This window comes from Bombina bombina, chromosome 4, assembly GCF_027579735.1.
Source record: "Bombina bombina isolate aBomBom1 chromosome 4, aBomBom1.pri, whole genome shotgun sequence".
Classification (NCBI taxonomy): Eukaryota; Metazoa; Chordata; class Amphibia; order Anura; family Bombinatoridae; genus Bombina; species Bombina bombina.
This window is the reverse complement of record NC_069502.1, coordinates 191,612,995-191,625,074: the sequence shown is the minus strand read 5'-3', so window position 1 is coordinate 191,625,074 and position 12,080 is coordinate 191,612,995. Positions and strand designations below refer to the sequence as shown.

The following is a 12,080-nucleotide window of genomic DNA, read 5'->3' as shown; positions in this document are numbered from 1 at the left end:
CAGGAGGCTGAAAATCAATAACTCCAGCAATTTAAACTCTAGCTGTGGAGATTTGGTTATGTTATCCTCAATTCACAAGTTTACAACAGGAATACAAAATTAGAGGTATTTTTGTTTCTACTAAATACTGCATTTTAAATACACATTGTTTTGTTTTTTAGTAGATGTTCCTTTAAGAACATAAAACAACAACCTTAAATTTAATTAAAAAATGTTTGTTTAAATATGCGTATCCCAAATGCAAGTGCTGGTTTACTATTACATATAATTATAAAATATTATGACTTTTGTTTGTACAACTAGTAAAAGAAATGGTTGCTTTACATGATAATTTTTTTAACGTTTGGGATATTCAAGAGTCCTTCTCTATAAATGAAAGTCTCCTCTACCAACAAATGATCCATCTCTGATGTAAAGTAATAACTGTATCCATTTACCACTTAATTTTAAAACTACTAGATTCTTCAACCAATATGTAATTTGGAATTTAGCTATAAGACTTCCTTTACATGGAGGTTAACAGCATGCATTTATTTCACAGACATTAACCTTTTAAGTTTCTCTCTAATATCAGGATTTCCAATTTCATTTTTCAGATCCTCAAAGTTGTTTACAGATGACAGATTGCAGTAGACTCTAAAATCATGGTAGGGAGGTATTCCATGGTCCCGACCTCTCTGAATATTAATTGCTGCCAGATCAAGTGCTACAGTATGAGCCATTGAGAAAAGCTTTTCGGTTAGTTCAGTGTTCAACAATTGTGACGGGACACGCATCTTTCCTGCAATCCCAATAAGTCCTCTGAGAAGAGGATCAATTCCACCTTCGTTTACAATTCGAAATGGCGAAAAGAATGCTTTATGGAGAGGTAAATGACCTTGTGGAATAGGTTCAAAGTTTTCATCCAGTCGGTAGAGAATAGGATTGATAAGTGTATGTCCAAATCTAAATGCAGCCGTTGCAAATTCATTAAGAATTCCGGCATTTATGTTTGGATCATATCCTTTGTATTCCCCAAGCATTTTCATGCCAACATCTCCTAAAATCTTTGGTAACCAATGACTATATGTTATGTGTTGCATCTCTGCTCCCACAATCTTCCTAGTTTCATGATAGATGGTTTCTCCATCCCAATGTGGGTTTAGTCTTAACAATTCTGTAGCAATTCTGTTGTGTTCTCTGAACCATAGAGTATGCATGCTTGTCAACCCTAGTTGCTCATTAGCACGGAAATCTCCAGCTAAAAAGCATGGAATGGGACTTTCATTTTCATCTCTCATACATTCAGTTGGAGGTCCAGGTGCAAAAGGTAGTAATGGCTTTCCAGATCTTTGAACAATGCCTTGTTTTAGAAGTCCTCTGTGGCTTGCAGAGTCTCTGATTTCCTGTGATTCATGATCCGAACTTCCATACACATTAGAGGCATCAATGTAAGAGGTCAACTGATTCATTTGTTCTCGAGGATATACAGAGTTCATTAACAGTGATGTCATTCCACTTCCACAAACAGGACTAGAGCGTACAAAAAACATACAGCGTGCATTATTTCGTATACGTGGATCATTTGGTGGAACCACAACTGGAAAACATGGAGCGTCATTTGTGCAGACAGAGCTGCAATACTGCCCATCAGAAAACCGAGCTTGACTAAGAGCTACTACAGTAGAGTCAAGGTCATGATCAAGAAATTGGCCCCACTGCATTAACATATGAGTATATTGCTCATCCGGGGTTACTGTGTGAGTTCCTATTAAATTAGTAGAAACTAAGCGAGGCAAAGGAAGTGGAAATCCATTATAAGGTCTATCAGTGTTAATGCCCCTTGGTAAGTTAAATCCATTCTCATATACAGATTTCAACAAACGTTCAAAGGCTGTTAAAGAAGCTCCCCACATTGGATGCTGTAAGTTATTGCAAGTACCATCATGTGTTCTATATTTCTGGTGGAAGCACATGTTTGAACAATTATTAATTCGCCTATGTGCTGTACATCCTGAAAGATTAGCGATCACATTGAGATACTGTGGAGATACAAGATCATTGTAGTGATAACCTGCAAAAAAAACAAAAAACAAACATATATAGTATAAACATGGAAGGAAATACATAAAAAATGAAATGACACTACACAATATTACCTAACAATGCATAAGTATATTATATTACATAAAGCATATATATATATATATATATATATATATATATATATATATATATATACATATTAGAAAGATGCACTACTCTCACAGAATTAAGAAACCAAGAAAGAGTACATTTTTCAATGCAGGACTAAAGTATTTATAGTTTCAGTTTAAAAACTGGAAATTCAATTGGAGGAACAACTCTTAACTCTACAGTGTATTCTATCTCTGAGCGTAAACTCCAAGGGAGCATGACTGCACTTCCTTATTTGTAAGCATATATTTTTTAATAAAACTACAACTCAGATTATCTTCATAACACATGTTATGTGTCTTTTGTTTTTCAATATCTTGAAGAGTTTTTGAATAGAACATATATGCTTAGTCTTTTTATTATTGTGAATTAATTAAATATTGAAATTGAGGATATAAAGATTAAGGACATCACAACACTTACTTGTTCCATTAAGGTCAACCATCAGGCCATTCTGTACATGTTCTTGAATCAGCTGAAGAGTCCTTTCAAATATTTCTCCTGCCCTGGCCTGTTCCACTGTGTAAGGGTCTCTTGGATATCTAAAAAGGGCTAGCAAATCATTCGGAGAGCGTGGCCTATTGCTGTAAAGTAAAAACAGGAAATACTATTAATACACAGACCACTGTATTCTATAGTAAATCAAACGGACAATCAATGGTAAACTAGAGATTATCACTAATTTGAGCCAATACTTTCCATGTGTTTATATATATCAATGCATTTTCAAATGTCCCTATGAATCTTGAAGAATACATTGCATTTAGACACCTGACTTTAAATAAAGCAAAAATCTTACGTTTCATTCCATGCTTCTTCAACAAACTTTATGGTCATTACTAAGGCATTAATTATAAAATATAATTGATTATAAAATTAATATGATTGTTGACAAAGGGACTTTGAAATTATAGTGGAAGAAATATACATAACAGAGGAAATAAAATGGCATGCGTTCTGTCACATAATCGCAAATTACTATGTGCTTCATAAACAATTCAGAAAATAACTGTTTTATGAATAACAATGATATGCACATATATGTTAAAGGGACAGTCTACTTCAAAATGTTTATTATCTAAAAAGATAGATAATCCCTTTATTACCCATTCACCAGTTTTGCATAACCAGCAAAGTTATATTAATATACTTTTTACCTCTGTGATTACCTTGTATCTAAGCATCTGCAGATTCCCCCTTATTTCAATTTTTTTGACAGACGTGCATTTTAGCCAATTAAGGCCCTCTCATAATTAACTCCACGGGTGTTAGCACACTGTTATCTATATTGCACACATAAACTAACGTCCTCTAGCTGTGAAAATTGTCAAATGCCTTCAGATAAGAGGGGGCCTTCAAGGGCTTAGACATTAGTATATGAGCCTACCTAGGTGTAGTTTTCGACTAAGAATACCAAAAAAACAAAGCAAATTTGAAACTGGAAAGTTATTTAAAATTACATGCCCTATCTAAATCATGGAAGTTTAATTTTGACTAGACTGTCCCTTTAATTGCCATTATCATTGGAGTATTCACAGGTAATATGTTACCCTCTAATTGAGTCATCTCAGTATCACAATACACAAGCTCTGGATGCTTAAGTAACATACATACCATTTGAAATGTTTTATCATTATTCTGTTAATTATAATTAAAGGAAAAATAAATAATAATCACCACTCAGTTAACGCAATATAGTTCAAAACAATGAACACACACCACCATTGTTTAAGATATTGTACTGGCCTACAGACTCCTCACACTCTAGCCCTAGGTTCATCAACGTAGGAGGAGTTTGGCCGATTGGCTGCGAATCTGCAGCGTACGGCATTGCACCAGCAGTTCAAAATAACTACTGGTGCAATGATAAATGCCAACAGCATATGCTGTCAGCATTTATCGATGTGCGGCGGACATGATATGCTACATCGTATCATGTCCGCTCGCACATTAATAAATATACCCCATAGTTTGCATAAATAAAAAGAGAGAAGCACTCAACCTAGGAACGAACAATAGCATAATAGCTTGTTCTATGGCTAGTTACCACCCAAGAAGCAGCCTCTTTTTGCTCAAAATATGCCTCTCACAGAGAAGAACTTTCCTGAAGCATATCAGTCTGATTCCAACTTCACAGTACAGTCCAGCCCCGAAATACCAGGCAATCCCTCTCTGAACAAGAGAAACAGCAAAACCACAGATGTACATTTTGGCCTATTGTGGGCCTCGTCAGTGAGGTGCAGCCATATCCCTCTAGGCACACTGAGCAACGGGTCCACGTCTGGATTCCTGCATCACACTTAGGGAAACTTCCCTAAGTGTCATAATTTGCATAAATAAAAAGAGAGAAGCGCTCAACCTAGGAACGAACAATAGCATAATAGCTTGTTCTATGGCTAGTTACCACCCAAGAAGCAGCCTCTTTTTGCTCAAAATATGCCTCTCACAGAGAAGAACTTTCCTGAAGCATATCAGTCTGATTCCAACTTCACAGTACAGTCCAGCCCCGAAATACCAGGCAATCCCTCTATGAACGAGAGAAACAGCAAAACCCCAGATATACATTTCGTCCTATTGTGGGCCTCGTCAGTGAGGTGCAGCCATATCCCTCTAGGTACACTGAGCAACGGGTCCACGTCTGGATTCCTGCATCACACTTAGGGAAACTTCCCTAAGTGTCATAATTTGCATAAATAAAAAGAGAGAAGAGCTCAACCTAGGAACGAACAATAGCATAATAGCTTGTTCTATGGCTAGCTACCACCCAAAAAGCAGCCTCTTTTTGCTCAACATGTGCATCTCACAGAGAAGAACTTTCCTGAAGCATATCAGTCTGATCCTGACTTCACAGTACAGTCCAGCCCCGAAATACCAGGCAATTCCTCTCTGAACAAGAGAAACAGCAAAACCCCAGACATGCGTTTCGGCCTATTGTGGGCCTCATCAGTGAGGTGCAGCCATACCCCTCTAGGCACACTGAGCAACGGGTCCACGTCTGGATTCCCGCATCACACTTAGGGAGACTTCTCTAAGTGTCATAATTTGTATAAATAAAAAAAGAGAAGCGCTCAACCTGAGAACGAACAATAGTATAATTGCTTGTTCTATGGCTAGTTACCACCCAAGAAGCAGCCTCTTTTTGCTCAAAATATGCCTCTCACAGAGAAGAACTTTCCTGAAGCATATCAGTCTGATTCCAACTTCACAGTACAGTCCAGCCCTGAAATACCAGGCAATCCCTCTCTGAACGAGAGAAACAGCAAAACCCCAGATGTACATTTCGGCCTATTATGGGCCTCGTCAGTGAGGTGCAGCCATATCCCTCTAGGCACACTGAGCAATGGGTCGACGTCTGGATTCCCGCATCACACTTTGGGAAACTTCCCTAAGTGTCATAATTTGCATAAATAAAAAGAGAGAAGCGCTCAACCTAGGAACGAACAATAGCATAATAGCTTGTTCTATGGCTAGTTACCACCCAAAACGCAGCCTCTTTTTGCTCAACATGTGCATCTCACAGAGAAGAACTTTCCTGAAGCATATCAGTCTGATCCTGACTTCACAGTACAGTCCAGCCCCGAAATACCAAGCAATTCCTCTCTGAACAAGAGAAACAGCAAAACCCCAGACATGCGTTTCGGCCGATTGTGGGCCTCATCAGTGAGGTGCAGCCATACCCCTCTAGGCACACTGAGCAACGGGTACACGTCTGGATTTCCGCATCACACTTAGGGAGACTTCGCTAAGTGTCATAATTTGTATAAATAAAAAAAGAGAAGCGCTCAACCTGAGAACGAACAATAGTATAATAGCTTGTTCTATGGCTAGTTACCACCCAAGAAGCAGCCTCTTTTTGCTCAAAATATGCCTCTCACAGAGAAGAACTTTCCTGAAGCATATCAGTCTGATTCCAACTTCACAGTACAGTCCAGCCCTGAAATACCAGGCAATCCCTCTCTGAACGAGAGAAACAGCAAAACCCCAGATGTACATTTCGGCCTATTGTGGGCCTCGTCAGTGAGGTGCAGCCATATCCCTCTAGGCACACTGAGCAATGGCTCGACGTCTGGATTCCCACATCACACTTTGGGAAACTTCCCTAAGTGTCATAATTTGCATAAATAAAAAGAGAGAAGCGCTCAACCTAGGAACGAACAATAGCATAATAGCTTGTTCTATGGCTAGTTACCACCCAAAAAGCAGCCTCTTTTTGCTCAACATGTGCATCTCACAGAGAAGAACTTTCCTGAAGCATATCAGTCTGATCCTGACTTCACAGTACAGTCCAGCCCCGAAATACCAAGCAATTCCTCTCTGAACAAGAGAAACAGCAAAACCCCAGACATGCGTTTCGGCTTATTGTGGGCCTCATCAGTGAGGTGCAGCCATACCCCTCTAGGCACACTGAGCAACGGGTCCACGTCAGGATTCCTGCATCACACTTAGGGAGACTTCGCTAAGTGTCATAATTTGTATAAATAAAAAAAGAGAAGCGCTCAACCTGAGAACGAACAATAGTATAATAGCTTGTTCTATGGCTGCTTCTTGGGTGGTAATTAGCCATAGAACAAGCTATTATGCTATTGTTTGTTCCCAGGTTGAGCGCTTCTTTCTTTTTATTTATACCCCATAGTTTACAAGCAAAGTTAGTGCTAAAATAAAATGTCATTATTAGACAAGGCTTAAAGGGACACTCAAGTCAAAATAAACTTTTATGATTCAGATAGACTATGCAGTATTAAGACACTTTCCAATTTATTTCTATTATCAAATTTTGCACAATCTTTTTTATAAACACACTTTCTAGGGAACAAGAACCTACTGAGCAAGTGCACAAACTCACAGGGTATACGTATACTAGTGATTGGCTGATGTCTGACACGAGGGGCCGGAAAATGGGAGAAAAAATAGTTAGAAAAATAATCTAATGCTCATTTAAAAATAAAAGTAGGTGTTATTGCTTTGCCTTTTTATTATGCACATATTAATTATGTAATTTGACTTCATTAAGTGGTCCTTTAAGTACAAAATGCAACTAAGTATTACAATTTTATGAAAGTCAAAATTAAACTTTCATGATTTAGATAGGGCATGTAATTTTAAGAGACTTTTCAATTTACTAATTTTATCAATTGTACTTTGATATCTTTTGTTGACAAACATTCCTAAGTAGGCTCAGGAGTAGTAATGAACTAATGGGCTACACACACATGCCTCTTGTAATTGGCCCACCAGATGCGCACAGCTATCTCCCAGTAGTAGTGCATTGCTGCTACTCCTCTGTGATGGTTAAACACATATGCAAGCAATAGTGCAATAATAAAATGCTCTAATACAAACATTTTTTGCACTTTTATGTCACTTTAAAAAAATAAGTGTTCTAGAAACCAAACATTTTATATGAATTTAAAAAAGTGGTATCTAATCTTAACAAAGTACACAAATTTGGGGGTAATAGAACTGAAGTATGGTGCCTTAATACAAGAATTTCACCATTTAAAAGGGACAATTAAAAAATTGTTGGCAGTGGTCAAAAAGCATCATGTAAGCTTCCTTTTTAAAAGCTGCACATTTACAGAAGTATAGTACCTGATAAATTTCTAGTTTCTTCCCAAGACAAACAGGATTACTTTAGAGACCACCCTGGAGTCATTTGATGATTATCAAACTACTTTAGAAGTTATTTGCACATCTTCAGACATCATCAGGTTTGTAAAGTTATCAGCTAAATTAAAAAATTCTGAGTCATGACTTCAGAATGATTAGCAGATTACCTTATTGATTACTTCACAAGCATGAACAGCCTGTGAGTGACTCTAGATTCATCTCATTTAAATATTGCGGCCTGTGGGCATACTTCAGGATGGCTTCTGATGACTAGTCTGGAGTCATCGATTACTTCAGAATGACTCCAGGAACATCATCCTTTTTTACTAGGGTCATCTCAGAAGTGGATCAGTAGGGGTTAAGACCCACAAAATAATTGGCAGGTCACCTGCAATCTCACTTATGTACAAGGAATTCCAAAAGAGGGCAACAACTGAGACTTCACTTAATAGGGAGTCGGGACATGAAACCCAAAATTGTTCTTACGTGATTCAGATAGAACACTGGTATTCAAACCTTTCCTCAAGCCTCTCTAACAGGATTTTCAGGAGTGTCTTGGGTGAGAGCAGGTAAAATAATAATGTTTATTAATCAGCTTATTATTTCAACCTGTGCTCTAGTTCAGATATTCTCAAAATCTGGCTTGTTAGAGAGGTCTGAGGACAGGTTTGAAAAACCAGTGAGATAAAGCATATAATTTTAAACAACTTTTCAATGTTTTTCTATGATCAAATTTGCTTCATTCTGTAGCTTTGTTGAAGGAACTGTAATGTACTAATGGGAACTAGCTTAACAAAGCGTGTAAGCCAATGACAAGAGGCATATATGTGCATCCAGCAACCAGCCCCACTAGAACATGACTTTTAACAAAGAAAGTTAGATTACAGAAGTAAATTGGAAAAATGTTTAAAAATCTTATGCTTTAGCTGAATCATGAAGTTAAATTTTTACGTCACTGTTAGGGATAGGCGAATGTTTCTAAAAATTCGAAATTTAAAATGAATTTTGATACATTCGTTCGTTCGAATTTCGAATGTTTATATAACATTCTAACATTCTATTTTGGAATTTTCGTTTTCAAATTTTTCAATAAAATTCGAAAATATTAGTTCGAATAATAGAATGTTTAGCTATGTATTCATTAAATTTTGAAATGTAATATTCGAATTCGAATTTGACATTCAAATTCGAAATAGTATTTCTAGTCTACAACTGTGTTTAATAAATGTAATATTCGAATTCGAATGCTACATTCGAATGTCACATTCGAATTTGAAATAGTATTAATAGTCTAATACTGTGTTTTAAATATAATATTCAAATTCGAATGTGATATTCGATTTGAATGTGATATTCGATTTGAATGTGACATTAGAATTCGAAATAGTATTTCTAGTCTAATACTGTGTTTTATAAATGTAATATTCAAATTCGAATGTGATATTCAATTTGAATGTGATATTCGAATTCGAAATAGTATTTCTAGTTTACAACTGTGTTTAATAAATGTGATATTCGATTTGAATGTGACATTCGAATTTGAATGTCACATTCGAATTCAAAATAGTATTTCTAGTCTAATACTGTGTTTTTTAAATGTAATATTCAAATTCGAATGTGATATTAGATTTGAATGTGATATTCGATTTGAATGTGACATTAGAATTCGAAATAGTATTTCTAGTCTAATACTCGGCTAGATTTAGAGTTTTGTCGGTAACGACCCGCGTAGCTATCGCTGGCTTTTTTCTGGCCACACCTTTAAAATAACTCTGGTATTGAGAGTCCACAGAATGGCTGCGTTAGGCTGCTGATCGGAACAGCCAATAGAATGCGAGCTCAATCTGATTGGCTGATTGAATCAGCCAATCGGATTGAACTTGATTCTGATTGGCTGATTCCATCAGCCAATCAGAATTTTCCTACCTTAATTCCGATTGGCTGATAGAATCCTATCAGCCAATCGGAATTCGAGGGACGCCATCTTGGATGGCGTCCCTTAAAGGAACCGTCATTCGTCGGGAAGTCATCGTCGGAAGAAGATGGGTCCGCGGTGGAGGTCTTCAAGATGGAGCCGGTCCTCATCGGATGAAGATAGAAGATGCCGCTTGGAAGAAGATGGTTGCCGGTCCGGATCTACTCTTCTTCCCGGATAGGATGAAGACTTTGGAGCCTCTTCTGGACTTCTTCAGCCGTCGGATGATGGATGTCTAGCCCCCGCTTGGGCTTAGATGAAGATATCGGAGCCAGGACGGATCGGTGATACCTGGTATGGTGAAGATAAGGTAGGAAGATCTTCAGGGGCTTAGTGTTAGGTTTATTTAAGGAGGGTTTGGGTTAGATTAGGGGTATGTGGGTGGTGGGTTGTAATGTTGGGGGGGGGTATTGTATGTGTTTTTTTTACAGGAAAAAGAGTTGAATTTCTTGGGGCATGCCCCGCAAAGGGCCCTGTTCAGGGCTGGTAAGGTAAAAGAGCTTTGAACTTTTGTAATTTAGAATAGGGTAGGGCATTTTTTATTTTGGGGGGCTTTGTTATTTTATTAGGGGGCTTAGAGTAGGTGAAATTAGTTTAAAATTGTTGTAATATTTTTCTTATGTTTGTAAATATTTTTTTATTTTTTGTAACTTAGTTCTTTTTTATTTTTTGTACTTTAGTTAGTTTATTTAATTGTATTTATTTTTAGATATTGTATTTAATTCATTTATTGATAGTGTAGTGTTAGGTGTAATTGTAGGTAATTGTAGGTATTTTATTTAATTAATTTATTGATAGTGTAGTGTTAGGTTTAATTGTAACTTAGGTTAGGATTTATTTTACAGGTAATTTTGTAATTATTTTAACTATTTTAGCTATTAAATAGTTCTTAACTATTTAATAGCTATTGTACCTGGTTAAAATAAATACAAAGTTACCTGTAAAATAAATATTAATCCTAAAATAGCTATAATATAAATATAATTTATATTGTAGCTATATTAGGATTTATTTTACAGGTAAGTATTTAGCTTTAAATAGGAATAATTTATTTAATAAGAGTTAATTTATTTAGTTAGATTTAAATTATATTTAACTTAGGGGGGTGTTAGTGTTAGTGTTAGACTTAGCTTTAGGGGTTAATACATTTATTAGAATAGCGGTGAGCTCCAGTTGGCAGATTAGGGGTTAATTTTTGAAGTTAGGTGTCGGCGATGTTAGGGAGAGCAGATTAGGGGTTAATACTATTTTATTATAGGGTTAGTGAGGCGGATTAGGGGTTAATAACTTTATTATAATAGCGGTGCGGTCCGCTCGGCAGATTAGGGGTTAATAAGTGTAGGCAGGTGGAGGCGACGTTGTGGGGGGCAGGTTAGGGGTTAATAAATATAATACAGGGGTCGGCAGTGTTAGGGGCAGCAGATTAGGGGTACATAGCTATAATGTAGCTGGCGGCGGCGTGCGGACGGCAGATTAGGGGTTAATAAGTGTAGGTAGCTGGCGGCGACGTTGTGGGGGGCAGGTTAGGGGTTAATAAATATAATATAGGGGTCGGCGGTGTTAGGGGCAGCAGATTAGGGGTACATAAGTATAACATAGGTGGCGGTCGGCAGATTCGGGGTTAAAAAATTTTAATCGAGTGACGGCGATGTGGGGGGACCTCGGTTTAGGGGTACATAGGTAGTTTATGGGTGTTAGTGTACTTTAGAGCACAGTAGTTAAGAGCTTTATAAACCGGCGTTAGCCCAGAAAGCTCTTAACTACTGAATTTTTTCTACCGCTGGAGTTTTGTCGTTAGAATTCTAATGCTCACTTCAGCCACGACTCTAAATACCGGAGTTAGGAAGATCCCATTGAAAAGATAGGATACGCAATTGACGTAAGGGGATCTGCGGTATGGAAAAGTCACGGCTGAAAAGTGAGCGTTAGACCCTTTTTTGACTGACTCCAAATACCGGCGGTAGCCTAAAACCAGCGTTAGGAGCCTCTAACGCTGGTTTTCACGGCTACCGCCAAACTCCAAATCTAGGCCACTGTGTTTTATAAATGTAATATTCAAATTCGAATGTGATATTCGATTTGAATGTGATATTCGAATTCGAAATAGTATTTCTAGTTTACAACTGTGTTTAATAAATGTGATATTCGATTTGAATGTGATATTCGATTCGAATGTGATATTCGATTTGAATGTGACATTAGAATTCGAAACAGTATTTCTAGTCTAATACTGTGTTTTATAAATGTAATATTCAAAATTCGAATGTGATATTCGATTTGAATGTAACATTCTAATTCAAAATAGTGTTTCTAGTCTACAATT

At 37.1% G+C, this 12,080-nt stretch overlaps 1 protein-coding gene across 2 annotated transcripts in view; it reads right to left on the bottom strand.

Moving 5' to 3' along the window:
* The window catches only part of PXDN (peroxidasin), a 315,380-nt gene that overhangs the window by 39,238 nt on the left and 264,062 nt on the right, over window positions 1-12,080 (bottom strand). For both annotated transcript variants that reach the window (XM_053709731.1, XM_053709732.1), the window contains 2 exons: window positions 2,599-2,759; window positions 550-2,053 (listed from right to left, as the gene is read on the bottom strand). In XM_053709731.1, coding sequence (XP_053565706.1) covers window positions 550-2,053; window positions 2,599-2,759 — 1,665 coding nt within the window. The remainder of the gene's footprint in view (window positions 1-549; window positions 2,054-2,598; window positions 2,760-12,080) is intronic.